The following is a 21940-nucleotide window of genomic DNA, read 5'->3' as shown; positions in this document are numbered from 1 at the left end:
CTTAGCAGTTCATATAAAGTTTAAGCGTAAACGTCTATAGATATATAAAAAACACAGCTATTATCAAAAGTATTATCGAGAATGATGGAGTGTGATTATTCTTCGTCGAGATAGCACTTTACTTTTGAATCAGTTGCGATGAATAGTGGACACGTATAGAATACATGAAATTAATGTAGAGGGTGAAACATACGACATATATTTCAATTACATCTGAGTATAATGCGTATTGAAATTTAGTAGTACAAATTTTATGCGCTGCAATTTCAGAGGTGTATTTAAAGTTTTACGCTTAGCAGTCCATATAAAGTTTAAGCGTAAACGTCTATAGATATATAAAAAAACACAGCTATTATCAAAAGTATTATCGAGAATGATGGAGTGTGATTATTCTTCGTCGAGATAGCACTTTATGTTTGCGCGTAAAAAAACTCTTATCCTCGCTTAGATTATTCTAAGCAGACCCATCTAGCGGCAGTGGTTAAATAACTAGCTACAGAACACGGCGGTGTACCTAAAATCAGAGACACAAACCTCTGGTGACCATAATGTATAACATATAGCTGAATCAGTTGCGATGAATAGTGGACACGTATAGAATACATGAAATTAATGTAGAGGGTGAAACATACGACATATATTTCAATTACATCTGAGTATAATGCGTATTGAAATTTAGTAGTACAAATTTTATGCGCTGCAATTTCAGAGGTGTATTTAAAGTTTGACGCTTAGCAGTCCATATAAAGTTTAAGCGTAAACGTCTATAGATATATAAAAAAACACAGCTATTATCAAGTCTTATCGAGAATGATGGAGTGTGATTATTCTTCGTCGAGATAGCACTTTACTTAGCCTAGCTAACTAATGTTATTATCCGAAAATTTTGTTTAATAAAACAAAAAAAAAAAAAAAATAAGTAATTTTAAATAAGTATGTATGTTTATTTACTTGCTTCTCTGATTCTCTACCCACTAAAAAAATGCTCATGCAATTTCCATGATACAGTTTTGTTGTTTGTGTTTTAGATACATACATATAACAAAAAATATGAAATAGTAGGTAGTTATTTAAGCGATTAAGTTTACTTACAATGTGTTTTTTGTTTTTTTTTTTACTACCTGACATTAAATGATAAAATTAGTTATGTCTGCAAATATATATTTTTTTTACTAATATTATAGTTTTTATTGTTATTTATCAACTTGAATTGCATTGTGTTTTTAATTAATCTTTACACAATGTCATTTATTAAGGTCATCATTATGATACCATGCTGAGACAGATGCAGGCTATTGAAAATTTGGTTGTACTTATTTATTTATTATAATTTATTTTTATATATTTGTTTTTTTTTTTTAATTTTTTTTTTTTGCATTTGTAATTCAGTCTCACATGCACCCATTGTTTTAAATTTCAAGTTTCATTTTAAATAATTTTTTTTTTTTCGAAGTTAGACAATATTGTATATACAAGAATAAACTGAGTTATGCAGTATTATATTTAAGTAATTATTTTTCGTCAACGCGTTTAGTAGCTTCAACTATTTCGTCATTTTTTTAGTATGACTATTTTAATTGCTTTCTTAATATTCTTTGATAACTGAATTTTGAATTTGTTTATATTTTGTTAAATATTTTTTTTATTGCTATTATTTTTTTAAAAATGTTTTCTTTACAGGCTATTGCAGTTCATATGTATACATACACGCTTCTTTATATATATACATACATACAATAGCTTTAATATACTCTTATTTTTATACTTACATGTATATAAAAATATAAACTTTGAATTGTTCTTTAATGTTAACAGTACAGAAATTTTCCCTATAATTCCATTCATATCTTCGAAAGTATATATACATATAATTTATACTTTTTATATTTTTAAAAGGTAATTTTATTACATTGGTTATTTTTTACTAAATAAATTTTATATAAAAAAAATCTATTTATTGATTTTGAAATTCTAAGAACTTGAGAATATAATTTACAAACACTAATTATTTTTTGCAAATACAGAAAATTTACAAAAGGTCACGATTTTTTCTAAAGCAATTTCGTGTGTTAATTTATCATTGCTTTTTGATGAGAAAAAGTACTGTTCAGGCTTAGTAATGGCTTGAAAAGTGCTACTCCAAAAAATATACGACAAATTGTTCCAAATGATCGTAAAATGAGATCGAAAAAATATCAAAAGAATGTGTGCATCATATTTACATACACGAATACTTGCGTATGAGAAATCTGTTTTCCAAATGGGTGTAGCGTTTGCTCTTTTACGAAAACAAAGCACCGTGCCACAAGTTGTTGTTGTCGTTGTTGTAGCGATAAGGTTGCTCCCCGAAGGCTTTGGGGAGTGTTATCGATGTGATGGTGCTTTGCCGGATACAAATCCGGTACGCTCCGGTACCACAGCACCATTAAGGTGCTAGCCCGACCATCTCGGGAATGATTTATGTGGTCACATTAAACCTTCAGGCCATCCCCTCCCTCCTCACCACCAAGTTCCTTGAGGAGCTTGGGGTCGCCAGAGCCTCGTCTGTTAGTGAAACAGGATTCGCCGCGGATAGGTGAGGTTGACAATTGGGTTTGGACAAGCTATATATTGCGCTGGCAACCTGAAGGGTTGCGCTACACACCCCTTTAATCTGGTATTTTAGTCGCCTCTTACGACAGGCATACCTACCGCGGGTATATTCTGACCCCCTTACCCGCTGGGGGCCTTGCCACAAGTCGCTCTTAACAGTAAAAAAAAAGTGTAAATTGAAGTTCGAATTGCTGCGCCATCCACTGTTTTCTCCAGATCGCACACCCAACGACTATTATTTATTCAAAAATCTCAAAAACCAGCTCCGTAGAAAAAGATTTAGGTCAGTTAAGTAAATGATTGCCGAAAGCGAAACGTATTCTGAGGGCCTTGACAAATCATTCTACAAAAAAGGTATTGAGATGTTGGATAGGTGTTGGACTGATTGTATCACACTCAAAGAACTTTCTGTTAATGTTCCACTTGTTTCGCATAATCAATATAGCATATTCAGGTCGAATGAAAAACTGTTCTCAAAAACAATAAACAAAATTCAAGCCACATAAATCCTATTTTTTTCAAATCAAATGAAACTGCTATCAAATCAAAAACAATGTTTTCCAATCATATAAAACTATGCACATTAAAAAAAATGTAAGACGCGATAACCTCCGAAGAGATTTTAGGCAGAGCTTCTCTTGCAATTTGCGTCGTGCCCCTCGACTCCGTCGACTCCGAACGGCATTCATGGCAGAAATACACTCGGAGTGCTTGTCAAACACTGCCGAGGGGCGACCCCGCTTAGAAAAAGTTTCTTTTAATTGAAAAACCTTATTTCTAAAATGTTTATGTTCCTTTGGCCGGGGTGTGAACCCAGGGCATTCGGTGTGGTAGGCGGAGCACGCCACCATCACACCACGGTGGCCGCCAACTATGTACATTACGGTGGGTCAAAATTATTGTTGAAAAGGCATATCCAGTTTCTGAATCTATGGGTCATACTGAGTAATATTGTTCATGGGACCATAGGTCTGAAATGAATTTCGAGCCTCCCTAATTTTATTAAAAAATTTTATATCCCAATCCGAATAGCGGATCTCAGAAATAAAATACATGAAAAAAAATGTCAAATTAGGATTCGGATTGGGATATAAAATTTTCTAACAAAATTGGGGAGGCTCGAAATTCATTTCAGACCTAACGTCCCATGAACAATATTACTCAGTATGACCCATAGATTCAGAAACTGGATGTGCACCTGAAGTTTCTTTCCCATTTTTCTCCATACAATTTGACCCGCCCTAATGTACATATATTTTGGCTCGTAGGATTACACTGCCGTCTATAGCAAAAAGCCAGTAAAATGCACTTACTGCCATTTACAATTTTCTCATTAACTAAATAAATACGCCTTTGAAATTCAAAATAAAAGATAAATAAAAACCTTTAATTTCAAGTTTACTTGAAAAATCTTAAATTTCCCAAATAAAAATTCAATTTTCTTCGATTTTACTATTTAAACTTCACTGCCTTTTTGCTACGTACGGCAGTGCAGGGGCCCTATTCAGTAACTGTGAGTTTTAAAATGTACACTTTTTCTTCATATAATTTGTATGAAAGAAAAATGTACATTTCAAAACTCATAGTTACTGAATAGGGCCCCAGGTTTTGAACTTTGCTTTCACACACAACATCACTCTTATAGGACCAAAACTACGCTGGGACACATTTTAAAGTCTAAATGGACATATCAACGACGATTTGGTTGTAAAAATACAAACAAAAAAAAACGATTCAGTGAGTAGTTCAACTACCCGTTGCCGTATGTATGTTATAAGGGCTAATTAAACTTCCTTAACCCTTACGCCATAGTTGTAACCAAACCCATATCCATAACCATCTCCAATGTAATCGATTAATGGTGCCTTAACCTAAAAATCGAGAAAATGTCATAAAAATGAAGAAAACGCAAAAAATTACAAACATATTCAAGGAAAAAAAAGGCTCTTCGTCATAACGTATCCAAAACAATGAATAAAATCTACAAAAAGTTATTAAATTCACCAACTCAAATATTTTTAGGTTATGGATATGCAGAAAAACAAAAAACCAATTGGTTGGCTATGATATGGTTATGGAGTTAGCGTTATCGATTTCCGTAAGGTAGGTTCGATCACCTGCTTTATCTGGTTATGGTTATATGGTTATAAGTCACCATTAATTGGCCCTATAATAATCCGAAGACCATGATTTTATGTTACAAGTCATATGACCACCGATGTTACGATTTGGCCCCTGATAATGTGCTGCAATATTGCAGTGAAAATTGGAATATTGAGCTTCATTTGCTAGTGATGGTCAATATATTTCCAGCATTTCATTTAACGAACGTGCGACGTTGCCACAGCTGCTCAAACGTGATGCTCTGAAATAAAAAGTAAAGCTACTGCAACAACTGCTCGAACAGGCCCTATAGTAATTGTATATAGAGGTGAGACTGAAAAAATTATCATTTGATTTTTTAAGGATTACCCACATATACATAAAATTGTTTCTTAGTGCTGATCTTCAATTTTCTCCACATAAAAAATTTCGATAATGATCAGGTGTGATAGAACAGGATATACCGGCAGAAAAAATAGTTAAAAGGGAATTAAACAGCTCCAATAGATTTTTGAACAATTTTAATAAATAAAAAAAAGCTGAGCAAACAAATTAGTGTAAAAAATAAGGGCACATAAAAGGCACGCTAAGTACTAGGGCTGGGACTATCCGCATATTCGAATATCCATACGGATATCCGTTGACACGGATAAAATCCGGACGGCATGGATATCCGGTTAATATTCGTTTGTGGAACTATCCGGATATCCGGATTTATGAAGATCCTGTTAATAACCGTATTTTTGGATATCCAGTGAAAGCAACAAATTGATGTACCATATATGTGGGCATTTAAATCAATTAACATCGTTTTTGGACAATATAAACAAATGGCACTGTTCTTATTTTCACTTGTTTGTAAAATTGTAGCTTTTTAATTTTTGACGTTAATTTAATAATCTATACAAACATAATTTGTGAATAATTTTTCGATGTTTGCTTCGTTCAATTCTGATATGCAGATATTCAACTTGTATATTCCAGTATCCGGATTTTCCGTTTACGTATCCGGATATCCAAACAGCGGATATCCGGATTTCGCATTTATGAATCCGGATTGCCAGATTTTTGCTTAGCTATTCGGTTATTCGAATATCCGGTTTATCCGGATAGTTGAAAAATCAGGATGCAGTTCACAGCCCCACTAAGTACGCTTCTTTTACAAGCGCTCACATAAGCACTCTCCATACAATATTTCCAGATTAGGATGGAGTGAAATGAGGTGCAAAAAAAATGTTTCTTCTAAGAACAGTTTTTGAAACAAATTAATTCTATCTAGGGCAGCGTCTCGTTATACGATCACGGATGAAAAACACATTTCACTGAAATGATAAACTTGAATCTGTCAAACTAATTTTAAAAATTGTAATTAAAATTGGATCTAATGAGTAAGTATATTTACAAGTGAGCATATGTCATTCAAAGGATTTACCATTTCAGAGCTATTGTGATTTAAAAAATAGATTTCGATCGCGGATCGTATAATACGATACGGACCCAGCTCTGGTAGGTGTTGTTGTTGTTGTAGCAATGCTTAGCCCCATCCAATAGATGCGACCGATCACAAATTTATCGTAGTGATCTACCTCGATACATTTTTCGATCCATCCTAAAACGTTTTCGCAGTACCTTCAAAAGCGTCGAAATCAAAGGTTTGCCTTTAAATTTAAAATTCATTTAGATAATATGTCGGAATAGTTTTTGTATTCTTAGCTTCATGTGTCTCTCTAATCTCCTTTTTAGCTCCGAAATCGCTTCCACATGGTTTTCCATCGAAGAGTGGCCATCTAAAATATGCTTCTTGCTTAACCAGCCCAAAAGGCATTGTTATAGCCTATACAATTTCTTAAAACGAAAATATTTACATATCAATTTTAAAAATCGAATAACCTAGCCTCAGGTTCAATAAAAAAAAGCAGTTTCGGCTATTTTGTTCGAAATCTCCTAAACATAAGGTTCAAATTGCAATAGACATATCGTTGTCCATGCGAAAACAAACACTTTCAAATTTTTTACAAATTATATGAAGCAAAACTTTTAAGTGTTAGTTTTCGCATGGCACGCCGTTATTTACTATGCAATAACCTTTTTTTTTGCAATAGTACTTTCAGTGCAATAAATTTTACAAGCAATGCAAAAATTTCATTGAAAACATCCAACAAACACTGAAAACAAAAATCTCAAATGTTTGAGAAAAACAATGATTCTCAGTTTGATATTCAACATTATTTATCATTTGAAACAAAATATTTTCTCGACTTTTTCTCGAACGTCGATCTTCAACTTGAGAATAATTTGAGACATACTTGAAAATTTTTTTTTTCTCAAATGTTTGAGAACACATTAGTTCTCTGTTTGATATTCAGCATTATTAGTCATTTCAAGCCAAATATTCTCTAAACTTTTTCTCAAACGTTGTTCTTCAGATTGAGAATGGTTTGAGATATACTTGCATTTCGTTCTATTCCGGTTGAAAACCATCGATATCATGGAATATTTTCGTTAATAATAATGTGAGTACTTTTATCGCCAATGTGTCTAAATTTTAAAGTACATAATAAGTGTTCATGAAATCCAAAAATAAAATGAAACATAGTACAACATGCTTATTTTACATCAATGCTATCGATAGTGTCGTCGATAGTGCAGTTGATAATTCGTCGATCTCTAATTTGCATACTTTAGCTGGAAATGTAAACAAGCGATTTTATTGGGTGAACTTGGACATAAAGTGAAAAAATAAGGAAGTATTTACACATTTTAATAATATTAAGTGATATTGTACTACATTATGCACATTATTGAGAATCCAAAAATTCTCAATTTGAAAATAAAGAAAAATTCCATATTAAAAATGTGCCTTTTAGCTTGAGAATGCTATCAACGCTTATTTGAAATGCATTTGAAAACCAACGTTTGAAATGTGAGAAATATACTGATTTTCAAATGTATCTCAAACTGAGAATTAACAAAAATGTTTATTGGGTTACTACGCAATAACCTTTTTTTTGCAATAGTACTTTCAGTGCAATAAATTTTACAAGCAATGCAAAAATTTCATTGAAAACAGACACATGCTCTACAAACACACACTTTTAAAAATGTATTGATTTTTTTATATTTTTATTTATTTATTTATTTTTTTTTGAAAAAAAAAAATTATTTTCTAATTTTTGCAAACGTTTACTTTCTTAGTTTCTAAATAGTTTCTCTTTTTAACTTTTTTTTATTTAGCATATATATGTATATGCTAGGAAGTGTATTTGCACATGACTGCATTGATGCGGATCCGTAGGTATATATATACATACGTAAAAAAATCTGCAAATGAATTTTTTCCGCGAAAACTGGTGTATTAATAAACCACTAAGTACGCCATTTATTTCAAGATAAACCCGTAGAAGTACAGCACCGAAATATATATTCCACCGTATGTCTATGGACCCTTACAAGTACGGTCATGTGCAAACAGCTACAGCCTATTTTTTTTATTACTATTGACTATAGTTCAAATTGTTGCTATTTACTCATGATTTCCGATTGTGTGTTTGTATATGGTTGCAAACGTTTTATTTTTTTTTAGTTCTTGTTTTTAACAATATTTTCATATACATTCTTTTCCAGCATCCATGCGAATTGCTGCTTATACAACAAAATTTCACACGACTCGAACAATCGAGTTTTAAATATCAAATTCAACATAACTATATATACGTATTATATTTATTAAAAAAAAAAAAGTCATTGTGAAAGAGTTTAATAAGAATAAACTTAAAGCGTCGATTCACACATTTTCCATAGATATACACCTTTTCCAGTTTAAGTTCAGAAATTTACAATTCAAGTTTAGAAAATTACAATTCAAGTTCAGAAATTCCTATTTAAATTCAGAAAACTACAATTCAACTTCAGAAAATTACAATTCAAGTTCAGAATTTTCATTTCAAGTTCAGAAATATACAATTTAAGTTCAGAAAATTAAAGTTCGAATTCAGAAATTTATAAGTAGGGTGTTAATTTTCAAGTTATTTTAACTAATTAATTTTATACTAATATGTTACTTGCGGAAGTGTTGATGCTCGTTGACCATGTTGCCAAAATAGTGGCTTGCGTATAGTGTACCCCAAGTTTTCTTCAAGGTGTGTACATCCCGAACCTTGAAATCAAATGCAGGATAACTCTTTCCAAGAGTGCATGATGACGCTACGGCCAAGAAAGTACTTCAGTTGAAACAGCAGTTTGGAAGCAGTGGAAGGGAGAGACCTCCACAGGGTTGCGAAGGTGGAGGAAGGCTTGACCTCTCATGGTGCTCCCAATCGCCGTCAGTTACCGCGAAACAGGGAAAGCTGGCATGATTTATTTGCCAAAATCGCGATTAAGTGCCAATTCATGATGAATGATGATGATGGCGGATAAGTTGAGATATTTTGACATATGGCGCCAACATCTATGCAGACAGTATCTATACGTTACTTCCGGGAGTGTGGACGCTCCGTTGACTGTTTAAGCGGTCATATATTCGTCATCACTGCTGTCATACTCAGTGCAGATCAAAGGTTGTGACGCTAAGAATATAGCTGGATGGCATTGCAATTGCTTCTTATGAGCGAGAGTTTTTTTCTTCCGTATATCGCAAAATTAATTTAACCGAGTTAAGATGTCCAATGCTTCCTTAACACATAGATACCATTGAAATTGAATTGAAAATTCTGAACTTGAATTTTAATTTTCTGAACTTTACTTGCAATTTTCTGAATTTAAATTGTAATTTTCTGAACATGAATTGGAAATTTCCGAACTTGAATTGGAAATTTCTGAATTTAAATTGGAGTTTTTGGACTTGAATTGTAATTTTCTGAACTTGAATTGTAAATTTATGAATTTAAATTGGAATTTCTGAACTTGAATTGAAAATTCTGAACTTGAATTGTAAATTTCTGAACTTGAATTGTAAATTTCTGAACTTGAATTGTAAATTTCTGAATTTAAATTGGAAATTCTGAACTTGAATTTTAATTTTCTGAACTTGAATTGTAATTTTCTGAACTTAAACTGGAAAAGGTGTAGAAGTTTGTTAGGGAAAAAATTATGCGCCTTAAATTTTAATTAAATCAATTAAATTATTTTCAGTATTCAATTAACTTCATGTCATCATTTAATATGGTTTTAAACTAAGTCAATTTCATTTGTGTCCAAAAAAATTTAAAAATTAGTAATGAGGTTTTTCATTTACTAAGTTTTTGTTGTTCGATTTGTTTTTAACAACTACATTTAACTCTGTGAACTTATTAGCGTTTATAATAATAATTTGTTAAGACAATCATTCTCATAAACTTTGTTGACCTATATATTTAAAAAAAATTACTTTTGTCTAACATATTCGCAAGTTTTTAAAAAGATTTTCCAAAAAGTTATAAATACATACTATGTACTTATACATAATGAAAGTATCTGTTTTTCATTTATTATATATAATATAAATATGTTCTGTAGTTGACTTACAAAATTTTACAATTCTATAACTATACATTTTATATTAATTTTCGTTAGTTTTTCTGCACGCTGTTTTAAAACTAAGTAAAAATTAGCTTACGCTTTAACACGATGCTTTAATAAGAATTTAATAATATGATAATAGTAAGTAATAATAGTTAGCATAAAAAAAAAGATAACCTAAAAATGTTGTATTACAAGTAAAAGTACAAAACGGTATTAAACAGCAGCAAGTTTGTAAGTTTACATGCTAAGTTTCCAACAACACTATCACCCACAACCATTCATTAACAACAATGTAAGTTGCACCAATCAACATACATTTAAACCATATTCAACAACGCTTAAATACAAAGTTTATACGTTCGCTGCTGGTTAATTCGGTAATTTGTCTTTTATAGTATCATTGCTATAATAGTTGCTACATAAATAGTGGTTGTGTATTGTCCACCGCCGCCGCCGCCGCCGCCATCGTTGTAGCCCTCGTATGTTCCTCATTTATGAAACGTAGCTGGGTTATCGTATCAATGCGTGGCGTTGCCACCATTGAATAAATGTAATCTCACAGCGGCCCCGCTTCGCCTTGTTCACGCTTTTGACGTCTTAACTTTTTGCTCCACAATTCGTGGCAATCTTGCCAAGTGGGCAGTCTCGGTATGGGCATTCTGCATAGAGAAATTTTACGTATTATTAAAGTAGCCTTGAATAATTTAATTTTTTTTTCATTGCAACTTACTCATCAGGATTAATATTTACAAGCCATGGTGATTTAAGTGCATCCTCAGCGGTAATACGCCGATCAGGATCTAATTCCAGCATTCTGTCGAGTAAATCCAAAGCAAGACTTGGCATAAATTCAAAATCCTCACGCAGTCGTCTTCTATGCTGTCGCTTTGGTTTGAATGTATGGAAAAGTGGTAGTTTAATAACATTTGGCCATACTGCCGGCACTGGTGTACCACAAATTCTTGAAATAGTTTCTAATTGTGGCATTTCAGCGTTGGCTTGAAAGAGTGGTCGTTTCACGAATAATTCTCCTAGTATACAACCGCATGACCATACATCAATGGCGGGTCCATAACGTTCTTCACCGAGTAGTAGTTCGGGTGGACGATACCATAATGTGATCACTTTATTGGTGTACGGACGCTCCCGATCATCGGCATTGTAGAGACGTGCTAAACCAAAGTCGGCAAGTTTCACTTCTCCCCTAAAAATAACGTTAATATATTTCACATTTTCGCAAAGTTTTGCAAGTGCATAAAAGAAAAAAATACAGTTTGTATATGTAGTATCTATGAGACTCGAGTCCCAAAGCAATGGCATTTAGGGGGGAGTACAGTGATTTCGATTTTCTATGTTTTCACAAAAATTTTCATTTGATTGTAAAATTTTCATGTATACCCTGTCCAACTCAGAAATATGCGCTAAAAACGTTGGCGATAAGAAAACTTTTGAAAAAACATATGAAAATTTTTTTAGTAGGTCATAAAAAAACCTTAAAAATCAAAGTCGAATATACCTTTTTCAACCAACACCCCTATTGCGATTGTCGATCGCAGTAGATCAGCCTTCCGCTGAGCGATAATCGATTATCTTTATAGTGGATAAAAAGTATGTTATTTACATCGAATTATTAAAAAAATATAAAAATCTGTTCCGTGTAAGAAAACTGTTTATAGTATTCCAATGATTTGGCGATTAACTTGTATAGTAACAAAATGGATAACATGGGATCGACAAATAGTCATTTACATTCCGATAGGCGGCAAATGCTACATTACCAGGAAGTTCAATGGCCTAGAAGCATTCGATATTCATTTAATAACATATTTTTCTTTGCATTTCGGGGTTGATTCTGGATAGGTAAGATTTTAATCTGTTACAGTATCCAGAACGAAGTTGAGCCAGAGTGACACGCGTTTCCCTGGGGAGTATGCGTTCCTCTTCCGCAAGTTTTGGATACTTTACTTTGAGTACTGGGTTCACCGGGCAATTCCCGGCATAAAGGTCCGACGCCTGTTTGTGGAGTTCACCAAGGACCTGCTTATGTTTTTTCGCTTCATACGGCTGTGTTCTCAGATGCCGTATTTCCTCAAAATGCTTACGGAGATGACTCCTTAAGCCCCTAGGCGGTGCTGGCTCGTCAATCAGATGTCTGTTGGGATGCCCAGGTTTCTGGGTATTCAACAGGAACTGTTTGGTCAGCATCTCGTTTCTTTCCCTGATGGGGAGTATTCTCGCCTCATTATGTAGATGGTGTTCTGGGGACATAAGAAGACAGCCCGTGGCAATTCTGAGAGCAGTATTTTGGCAGGCCTGTAGCTTCTTCCAGTGGGTAATTTTTAGGCTTGGCGACCATATGGGTGACGCGTAGCACGTAATCGGCTGGCTAATTGCTTTGTATGTAGTCATGAGCGTTTCTTTATCTTTTCCCCAGGTACTACCAGCAAGGGATTTGAGGATTTTGTTACGGCTCTGAATTCTCGGAACAATTGCGGCTGCGTGCTCACCAAAATGTAGATCCTGATCAAACGTCACACCCAAGATTTTGGGGTGTAGGACAGTCGGTAGCGTAGAGCCATCGACGTGGATGTTCAAAATGTAAATAAGGTCGCGGAAGATTTAGTCGGTGATAATGCCAGGTTTCGCGAGGCGAAAAAACTGGAGAGATCAGGGAGGTAGCCGTTTATTTTATTGCATAGCTCATCGATCTGTGGGCCTGGGCCTGTGGCCATTACTGTGCAGTCATCGGCGTAGGAAACGATTGTGACTCCTTCCGGTGGTGAAGGTAGCTTAGATATGTAGAAATTAAACAAAAGTGGGGATAGGACACCACCCTGTGGCACCCCTTGTTTAATTCTCCTTGGCTTTGATGTTTCGTTTCTAAATAGCACCGATGCCTGCCGACCACCCAGATAATTTGCGGTCCACCTTTTAAGACATGGGGGAAGGGTAGACCCTTCCAGGTCTTGCAGTAACGAGCCATGGTTGACCGTATCAAAAGCTTTTGATAGGTCTAGCGCTACGAGTACTGTTCTATGGTGGGGGTTTTGATTTAAACCGCAATTTATCTGGGTGCTGATGGCATTTAGCGCGGAGGTAGTGCTATGGAGTTTTCTGAAGCCATGCTGATGGGAGGCTAGTTGCAAATTTGCTTGGAAATAAGGGAGCAAAATGGATTCGAGCGTCTTTGCTACTGGCGATAGGAGAGATATCGGACGATACGACTCTCCTATGTTAGCTGGTTTACCAGGCTTTAGTAGCGGGACCACCTTGGCCATTCTCCATTTCTCGGGTATGACAAAGGTGGAAAGAGACAGGTTGAAGACCTGCGCTAAATATTTGAAACCCTCTTTCCCTAGGCTTTTAAGCATCGGCATGGCTATGCCGTCTGGGCCCACTGCTTTGGATGGTTTAGCGCGACCAATGGCGTCCTCAACCTCTTTAGCGGTGATGGTGATTGGTGACGCGCTGAATTTGTGTTTATGTGCGTGTCTGTTGGCCCTCCGTCTAACTTTGTCGACCGTAGAATGCATTATATATTGTCGGCAGAAAGCGCTCGCGCATTTTTTCGCATCCGACAGCACTTTGTCGCCAAAGGCGATGGAAACTTTGTCTTTGTGCTTAGTCGGATTCGATAGGGACTTTACGGTGGACCAAAGTTTACCCACACCGGTAGAGAGGTTACAACCTCTTAGGTGCTCCTCCCATTTCGCCCGCTTGTGTTCATCCACAAGCAATCTGATGCGTTGGTTTATATCCCTTATTTGGGGGTCGCCTGGATCAAGCTGCCTTATAAGGTCACGTTCTCTCGCTAAGTTTGCGGCCTCCGCCGGGAAGTGGGGCCGGATTTCGGGAATTCTCCCGGCGGGAATGAAACGTGCCGAGGCGGATTCAATGACCTTGCGGAAGGCACGCTCCCCTTGGCGGGCATCAGTCGGGATAGGGAGGGCAGCAAAGAGATTGTCTGTAAAGGATTTATATTCTTCCCACTTTCCTTTTTTAAAGTTTATGAAAGTGCGTTTTTCGGTGATGATGAAGTCGGCGGTACGCTCGAGCGAAACAAGTATAGGCAGGTGGTCGGATGCCAATGATACCATCGGCTGCCAGTTGACGCAGTTTACGAGTTCTGCGCTCGCGATTGAGATATCTGGCGAACTGTGACAGCTTCCTACCATACGTGTGGGGGCGTCTCCGTTTATTGTGCAGAACGTCGTTTCTTCTATTTGATCCGCCAACATCTCGCCCCTACTGTCCGCCCGCAAATTTGAATGCCATAGATCATGATGGGCATTGAAGTCGCCTAAAATAATGCGATTGTTTCCAGTGAGTAAGGCTCTGATATTAGGGCGGTATCCACCGGGGCAACAGGTGGCAGGGGGGATGTAGATGTTGATGATTTCTAGGTTTGCATCGCCTGACCGGACAGATAGGCCTTGACGTTCTAAGACGTTGTCCCTGCGGTCGATGCCAGGATCAAATATGTGATACTGCACAGAGTGGTGTATTATAAACGCGAGGCCGCCTCCATTTCCGCTCTCGCGATCTTTTCTGTGGACATTATACCCAGAGCAGGTCTGCAATGCAGATCGTGCTGTGAGTTTAGTCTCTTGAATCGCAGCAATGCGGATGTTGTGCCGCTTCATGAAATTGACTATCTCCGTAATCTTCCCAGTTAGTCCATTACAGTTTAACTGCAGAATTCTGAAGTGCATGAGGGGAGACGTCGCCACTCTGGGGGTAAGTGACGGGTGACTACGCCTGGGTTGAGGAAGGCCAGGACGCAATTGCTGTTGTGGCCCTGGGACTGGGCGTCCTTGGGCAAGCATTGGGGTACCCGGATGATTTGGGTTTGCGACCTGGCAACATGGCGCGATGAAACCCGTCGAGGGGTTGCCGTCGCGGAGACCAGAACATCTAGGAAAGTGGCACCACCCAAGGCAGGAGCTGCATTGGGCGGATGTCGCAAACATATATATTCTGTGCTGGCAAACGGTGCAAACGGAGGTAGGGACTAAGAGTCTGGTTCCCTGACCTACACGATTGCTGCCGGAAAAGAGGGGGGGAGAAGACGGGGGCAGGGGCTGTTGCTCAGCATTGCTTCCGACTCTACTACGAAGATTGTAGTTATGAGTGGTAGCAGCTGTTTGAGTTGTTGGCGCCGTAAGGCGCGAGCAGCAGCGGGTACTTGTTGTGGCTTGCTGAGCAGCGGGGCTGCTGGAAGGTAATGGGGGGGCGCTTAGACGTAGACTACGAGGCGCCCTTGGGCGTGAACAGCAAGGAGCCACAAAAGATTTATGAAAGTTACGTGGACGTCGGGTTTTGGGATCAAGCCCAGAACAACCTGTCCGATGCAACCATCCCTTACACGAGACACACTGAACAGAGTATGACCGTCCTAAAAAGATTCTTTTCCGGCAGATGCAGCAAAACCATTTCTCAGGACCGGGGTCAGGAGACGGACCCGGATTGGATTCGATACCTTCCCGGAGCAAGAGAATATGGAGCCGTCCTGCTGCAAGGAGCTGCTGGGAGGATGGCAATTTATGGGAGGGACGAAACAAATTAAATGGGGTTACACTGAAATGACAGTCCTTGGTCGGGAAAAATCCCGAGTCGCTCCGGTACAGAGAACCGACTGCCTTGGGAAGCGAGTAAATTTATCTCACTGCCATCATTTCGCCCATTATCGTAAAATGGTTTCGCAAAAAATGTGTATTTAAAAGCGGACTCTGTATGTTGTTGTTATAGCAGTGCTTCGCCCCATGTAATAGGTGCGACCACTCATAAGTTGTCATCAATATTCTCAAACGAACTCCGAAGAAACCTGCAGTTTCAACAGCCATGGACCAGAGTGAGAGAGCTGTTAAGAGGCTTTGGTTCCGAAGTGCAATTAAAAAGATGGTTGGTGTCAAGTGGGGACACTTCTGGACACACATTTTGTATGTTGGGGTTGATTCTAGATATGTAAGAGTTTGACCTGTTACAGTATCCAGTTCGAAAACGAGCTAGAGTGACGCGCGTCTCCCTGCTTTCCTCTTCAGCGAGTTTAGGGTATTTATCTTTAAGAACTGGGTTCGCCTGAAAATTCCTGGCATAGAGGTCCAACGCCTTTTTGTGGCCCCTATATAAATTACTATTCTGTTTTGACTTGGGTGCTGTAACGATAAACTTCGTAGGAAGTTTCAAATCTTATCCAAATTTTATTACAATTTCTTTGTCTAAGTTCAACTTACTTGTTGTTCATTAAAATATTTGAACATTTTATATCACGATGTAGAAAATTCTTTTTATGGCAATAGTTTAAGCCATCCATTAACTGTTTCATTATACTTGCATTATTATCTTCATTAAAATCAACCATGCCCGATTCTAGCAAACCCATAAGGTCGTGATCCATATATTCAAATACCAAATAAAATGAGCCCTTATCTTTGCGAAATTCCAAAGCATCTTGTTTGTCAGTGACGATTTCATGAAGATTTACAATATTGCGATGATTTAGTTGTCGTAAAATTTTTATTTCACGAACTGCTGTTATGGGGAAACCTTCCTTCTCATGTTCCAAACGCACTTTCTTCAAAGCAACCATTTCGTTTGTATGGTTATCACGCGCTTTATAGACCTTCAAAGAAAATAATATTAGTTTAAATATCCTTATTACAAATATTTTGGTTTTTATTATGAGTTATCTATTAACCTGTCCATAGGTCCCTTCACCAATTTGTGCTATCATTTCGAAAACATCTACACAACGTTCTCCCCAATCACGCACTTGATTGCGTGAGTCACGACGATTTAAAATGACAGGTCTTTTACGTTTCGCTGATATCACATTTGAGCCTCCTTTACTGTTATTTGACATTTTGCCATTACCAGTAGCACCTTCATTCGACGTACCAGCTGTGCTACCTTTCATAGCACTGCTGCTAATATTTGTCGCCGTGTCGAAATCTTCTGGACTGTTTATAACATCATCTTCTTCCCCACTTAGCTCTTCGCCACCTGGCACCATTGGAGGCATTGGCAAGTTAAGTAAGCTTTTGTTAGCATTCGAGTTTGTGGCAGGTGTTGTTGTTGTAGTTGCGCTTGTGGTAGCCGAAGGGCTAATGATACTTGCTTTCTTGGCAGATGAGACACTTGAACTACTACCATACTCTGATGGAGGAGAAGGCGTTGATGCAACAGCTAAATCTGCAGCACTTATTCCGGGAGGCATTGGCAACGCGGTAAGACTTTTAGGCTTAGCTTTAACTGGTGGGGGGACAGTGACTACTGGTTCAGGTTCTTTTTTAATTACAGTCATAGTAGGATTGTTCGTGATGCTTTTGGTGTCTTTAACGATTTCAATTGCTCGTTCTCGCTCGGTGTTTACCTCTTCCACCACCACTTTCGGTATAGGAATGTTTATTACTTCGACAATCTCTTTCTTGATATTTATACTGCTCACACCATTGGGTGTAGCAGAAACTGTCGGGATTGAGGGCACTGAGATTGGTGCTAATATTGCCGGTTTCGTAGCACTTATGGTGGTGCTATCACTAGTGGACGATGTAAGATCTGAATGTGCTATAGCTTTTGGTGTACCACTATCTACCGAAGAACTGTTGTCATTTATAATGAGCGCACTATTGCTGTTACTGTTCTCCTCTTGACGCTCCAAAAGTGCCTTTAATATAAGGAGGAAATAAATATATTGTTTGACCAGTATTTTTTTTTAAATATAAATAATAACTTACATCTATAGCCTTTTGGCGCTTATGTTTATCCTTCACCAATTCTGCAAAGAGACTAGTATCACTGATCTTTTTACTGTATTCAATACGTTTGAGCTTAAGGTCACGTGTGGTCGGCGACGATGAAGATGAACTTGTTTGTGAACGTGACCGTGAGCGGGATCGTGTTCGACTGCGGGAGCGTGTATAGGAACGTCTAGTGCCGTCACGATGATGCTTGTGTGATGAAGAACGGTACCGTCGATGTGATGAACGGCTACCACTAACCAACGTTGTTGCCACTGGCGATGGTGGTGAATCATAATGAGTTGACCCGGAACGTGAATAACGATCAGCACCTGCAGCACGTTTAGATGAACGAGAACGAATGGGCGATGGAGATGAAGCTTGTACGTATTTGCTACTCGCGTGCCGATGGCTACTGCTGGTCACAGCTGCACTACTATGGCGATATGCCGACGAGGAGGAAGTTGCAGTATACGCAGGTGATTGTCTGCTTCGCACATTCACCATACTTGGGCTTCTGTGGAGGTAAAAAGTGTCAGTTGGTTATTTGGCCTCTGCCCATGATATAATAAATTTTTTAAAAATATCGTTTACCTGGAGTAATGTCTACCGTATTTATCCTTGCTGCTACTGCTGTAGCGTTCATACTCATGTGTTTTACGTATACTATGCGTACTTGAACTATAATGACGCGAATGATGTGACACATATGCAGTTTCGCGTACTTCATAGGTTTTTCTGCGCTTATGAGGCGGTGTTGTTGGTGGTGGATCGTAACGTTCTAAAATAAAGTACATTACAATTATAAAATTAAAATTACTTGGCACATTTTGCACACTTACCTGGAGAAACTGCTTTATATTTACTAACTTCAATGTTACTACTCTGCAGCTTGGCCAAAATTTCACTGGGCATCCCAGCACGTTCAATATGCGTCGAGAGCAGATCCACCTTAGGTGGTGTAACTGGATATCGTGTGTTTCGTGCACCACTAACATATAGTGGAGGTGTATGGGGTGATGTAGCGGTGGGAAAACGTGATTTAGTACTAGTACGCGGGGGTGTTCGATGGCGTTTATTACTAACGATGACATGTAGACCTTTTGAAGAAGAGCCGCTCGCTCTTGTGCTAGCTTTTTTTGACTTTCTTTTCTTATAATAACTATTACTACCGTCATCACGCATTGGTGGAGTATCTTCTGATAATGGACTCATCTCTCTATTGGGCGTAAACGATGAAACAGCTTTTTTACGTTCTGGACTTTTGTGGGCACTGCTCTTTTCATGCCCTCCACTACGATGTGTTTTCGGTGAAGGCGTATAATGTCGTTTACTCTCAGCCGCTATTACAGCGTCAAGATCATTGTCCGAAATCGACTCAATGCTCGAGTAAGTGCGTGCACGCTTCTTGCGACGCTTTTTCGATTTCTTACTTTTTTTGTGTTTTTTGTCCTTTTTGGCTTTTTTACGTTTTTGACGTTTTAACTCAGCTTCAAATTCATCAGTATCCATTGTATCGCTACTGGCTAATGCTGCTTCCCAATCAGATGCATCTTCCTCAAGCATTTTGATACTGCTGCTGCTAGTACTTTTTTGCTTTTTATTCAAGGCATTACTTTCATTCGTATGATGAGATGGCATTGTTGCGTTCGATTCTTTGCTGGATGTAGTTGGGAGTTCCGGTTTAATGGCTTTAATATTTGTGGCGCTATTTACCGGCGCAACGTTACTGATAGTTTTTGTTTTACGTACTGGTGAGCCCAATATAATACGGCGCACACGATTTGGTGAAAGCTTGGCGAGATTATCTAGACTCTCGTTGCGTTTACGTCTGTTAAAACACAAAAAGGTTAAATAATAAACTTAAGTACAGTTGTCATATTTGCAAACAAAAAAAAAGTTATAAGAAACAGACTATATACATACGCTAATAGATTTAAAAGGTGGTTACATATTAAGTAGCGCTAACCTGAGTGTGTCATCATCACTGCTCATATTTTGTTGTTGTTGTTGATCAACTTTAGACGTGTTGATAGTAGCTGCTGGACCATGTATCGACGTTTTTCGATCTCTGCTGCCAGCATTTGATGATGTCGATGCAACTCTTTGCCTTTTTGTTGCTGCCGTATTCGTGGATGCTGAAGTTATTACTATCTCTGGGTCAGTAAAATCCTCTGAACTTACATCCGAGTATTCTACAATAGCATTCAAGGCATGTGTTTTTGTCGACTTTATTATTGTTACTTCATTGTCGTCGTCGTCAGTGTCGATCATTTTTGGTGTGGAGTCGCTGCTGCTACCAATGCCTTTGGAGCTACGTAACATGCGACGCGTTAACGAATTTTCGCGTGAATGCTTATTTCTCTTCTTTTTGGATTTCTTATGTTTTTTCAAAACGCCATCATAGTCATTGGACAACAAAATATTTGAATCACCGCCTGTACTAACGTAATGAGTGCTGCCGCTGCTGATACCGCCACAACTACGTTCCTTTTCCATAACAGTGGGATTCAATCCCAAAAATTACACACTCCTGTTTTACGCAGTTTGGCACAGCTCAAAAACGTTAATATATAACAATATTGCAGATTAGCTGGAGTTTATTAATTTGTGTCGCCAAATTTTAGGAAAGGTGTATGTATAGGCGTGCACGTACCACTCATCAGTTTTTCTTAATCACTCATTTATAAACCTGCAAATCCATTTCACATTTTTATGCTTTTGGCACGTCTATTTTTTGCAAAAACATATATTTTCCGTCAAATTGAATGCACCAATTATTTAATTTGTTGGATTTAATATAGTTTGTGAAATTTTTCTGCAAACTTTGCCGTCAACGATGTGCCCCGATGAATTACAAACAGCAACAACAACACAGCAACAGAAATAAAATTTATCATTTGTCACTTTTTGCCCTCAACAGTTTTTTGAGGTTAGTTTTAAGTGTAGAGTATACAACATTGTTAAATGGTTAAACACAGAGTGCAACAAAGTGAGCATTAAGAATACTTTAAAAAAGAGAAAATAATAACTAAAAAAGCAAAGAAACTAAATAAATTAATTAACAGAAATTAAATTCATACTTCTAATTTATATTTTGCAGCTTTTTACAACTAACATTTGTGTTGCAAATCTAATTTAATTCCACTGTATTTTAAAAACCACTTACCCAAAATCAACCCTGCACAACCGTCTCTTTTTATTATATGACGAGACTTGGCGCAGCGGCAGAATCGTGACAACAATTTTGCAATATCCAATTCAACCAATTTCTTTATTTTCAGCTAAACTACAAAATATTTTTGCAGTAAATATATTTGATGGGGTAAATATTCACGAATTCGATTTTAAGCAGAACACATTTCTACAATTTGTCTACTGCAATTTTGCCATACATACAAAGCTGCTGAGTACGACCTTTTGGTCGTAATCCTCTTAGCGCAGGATGTGGTATCGTTTTAGATTCCATTTGGCACTGAAATTGTTTTAACACATGGTAAATTTTTAGTTTAAATTGCACTTGAGTTCTGAGACTCCACGTTTAATTTTTTGCACAAACTTTTTTCGCACACACTCGATTATCCTTATTTAGTTTGAAGGATTTTCACTGGTCCGTTGAGGCTTCACTAAGTTTTGCATGGGCATGTAATACATGGTCTTATCACACGGTCATTGCGGTGTAACGAGGCGGGGAGCATCTTCACAATGTTGGTCGGTATTCCCGTTTTATTTTCTCCTCGCACGTCATGTACTACTTTCAATGATCTCTCCAAAACAGAATGAAAAAAAACGAAACTCGTTCGCCTGCGTGTGTGAAATTTTTAATTCTTATTCCATAAGCATTTTTATTATATCTAATCTTTGGGTATAAATTGCTTCATTAGCGCAATAACCATTACAAGCATAATCGCATATGAAATTCAATGAAAATTGTAAAATTATGGAAGCAGAATAAAATGGTAAATTTTCTTTCCCAGTTAGCGCACAGAGAGACTGCGATTACGACA

The 21940-nt window shown here is 37.4% G+C and overlaps 1 protein-coding gene across 8 annotated transcripts; it reads right to left on the bottom strand.

Moving 5' to 3' along the window:
- Window positions 1-923: 923 nt before the first annotated feature.
- Cdk12 (Cyclin-dependent kinase 12) lies at window positions 924-21926 on the bottom strand. Of its 8 annotated transcripts, XR_010953769.1 has the most exons (10): window positions 21103-21926; window positions 19903-20964; window positions 18776-19764; window positions 18528-18714; window positions 17931-18450; window positions 16892-17860; window positions 16428-16816; window positions 10925-11398; window positions 3791-10853; window positions 924-3515 (listed from the first exon to the last, which is right to left on the bottom strand). XR_010953769.1 is itself a non-coding variant. In XM_067790009.1 (9 exons), exons 2-9 carry the CDS (start codon window positions 20430-20432, stop codon window positions 10751-10753), a joined length of 4161 nt encoding a protein of 1386 aa, XP_067646110.1. In that variant the 5' UTR covers window positions 20433-20981; window positions 21103-21926; the 3' UTR covers window positions 924-10750. The 8 variants fall into 8 exon arrangements, 7 of the variants coding, with proteins under 7 accessions (XP_067646110.1, XP_067646109.1, XP_067646111.1 ...); XM_067790009.1 differs by having other exon boundaries at window positions 924-10853; window positions 19903-20981; XM_067790008.1 differs by having other exon boundaries at window positions 924-10853.
- Window positions 21927-21940: the final 14 nt, after the last annotated feature.

Source organism: Eurosta solidaginis, chromosome 5 (assembly GCF_040869045.1).
Source record: "Eurosta solidaginis isolate ZX-2024a chromosome 5, ASM4086904v1, whole genome shotgun sequence".
Taxonomy (NCBI): domain Eukaryota; kingdom Metazoa; phylum Arthropoda; class Insecta; order Diptera; family Tephritidae; genus Eurosta; species Eurosta solidaginis.
This window is presented reverse-complemented; position numbering and strand designations above follow the sequence as displayed.

Excerpts from the sequence above, each read along its gene's own strand:
- Cdk12 (XM_067790009.1), bottom strand. The coding sequence starts at position 20,432 with ATGGAAAAGGAACGTAGTTGTGGCGGTATCAGCAGCGGCAGCACTCAT. Across the intron at positions 19,765-19,902 it reads AGTGATGATGACACACTCAG|ACGTAAACGCAACGAGAGTC; the intron begins GTTAGCGCTACT and ends GTGTTTTAACAG. Across the intron at positions 17,861-17,930 it reads AGCGCCAAAAGGCTATAGAT|GCACTTTTGGAGCGTCAAGA; the intron begins GTAAGTTATTAT and ends CTTATATTAAAG.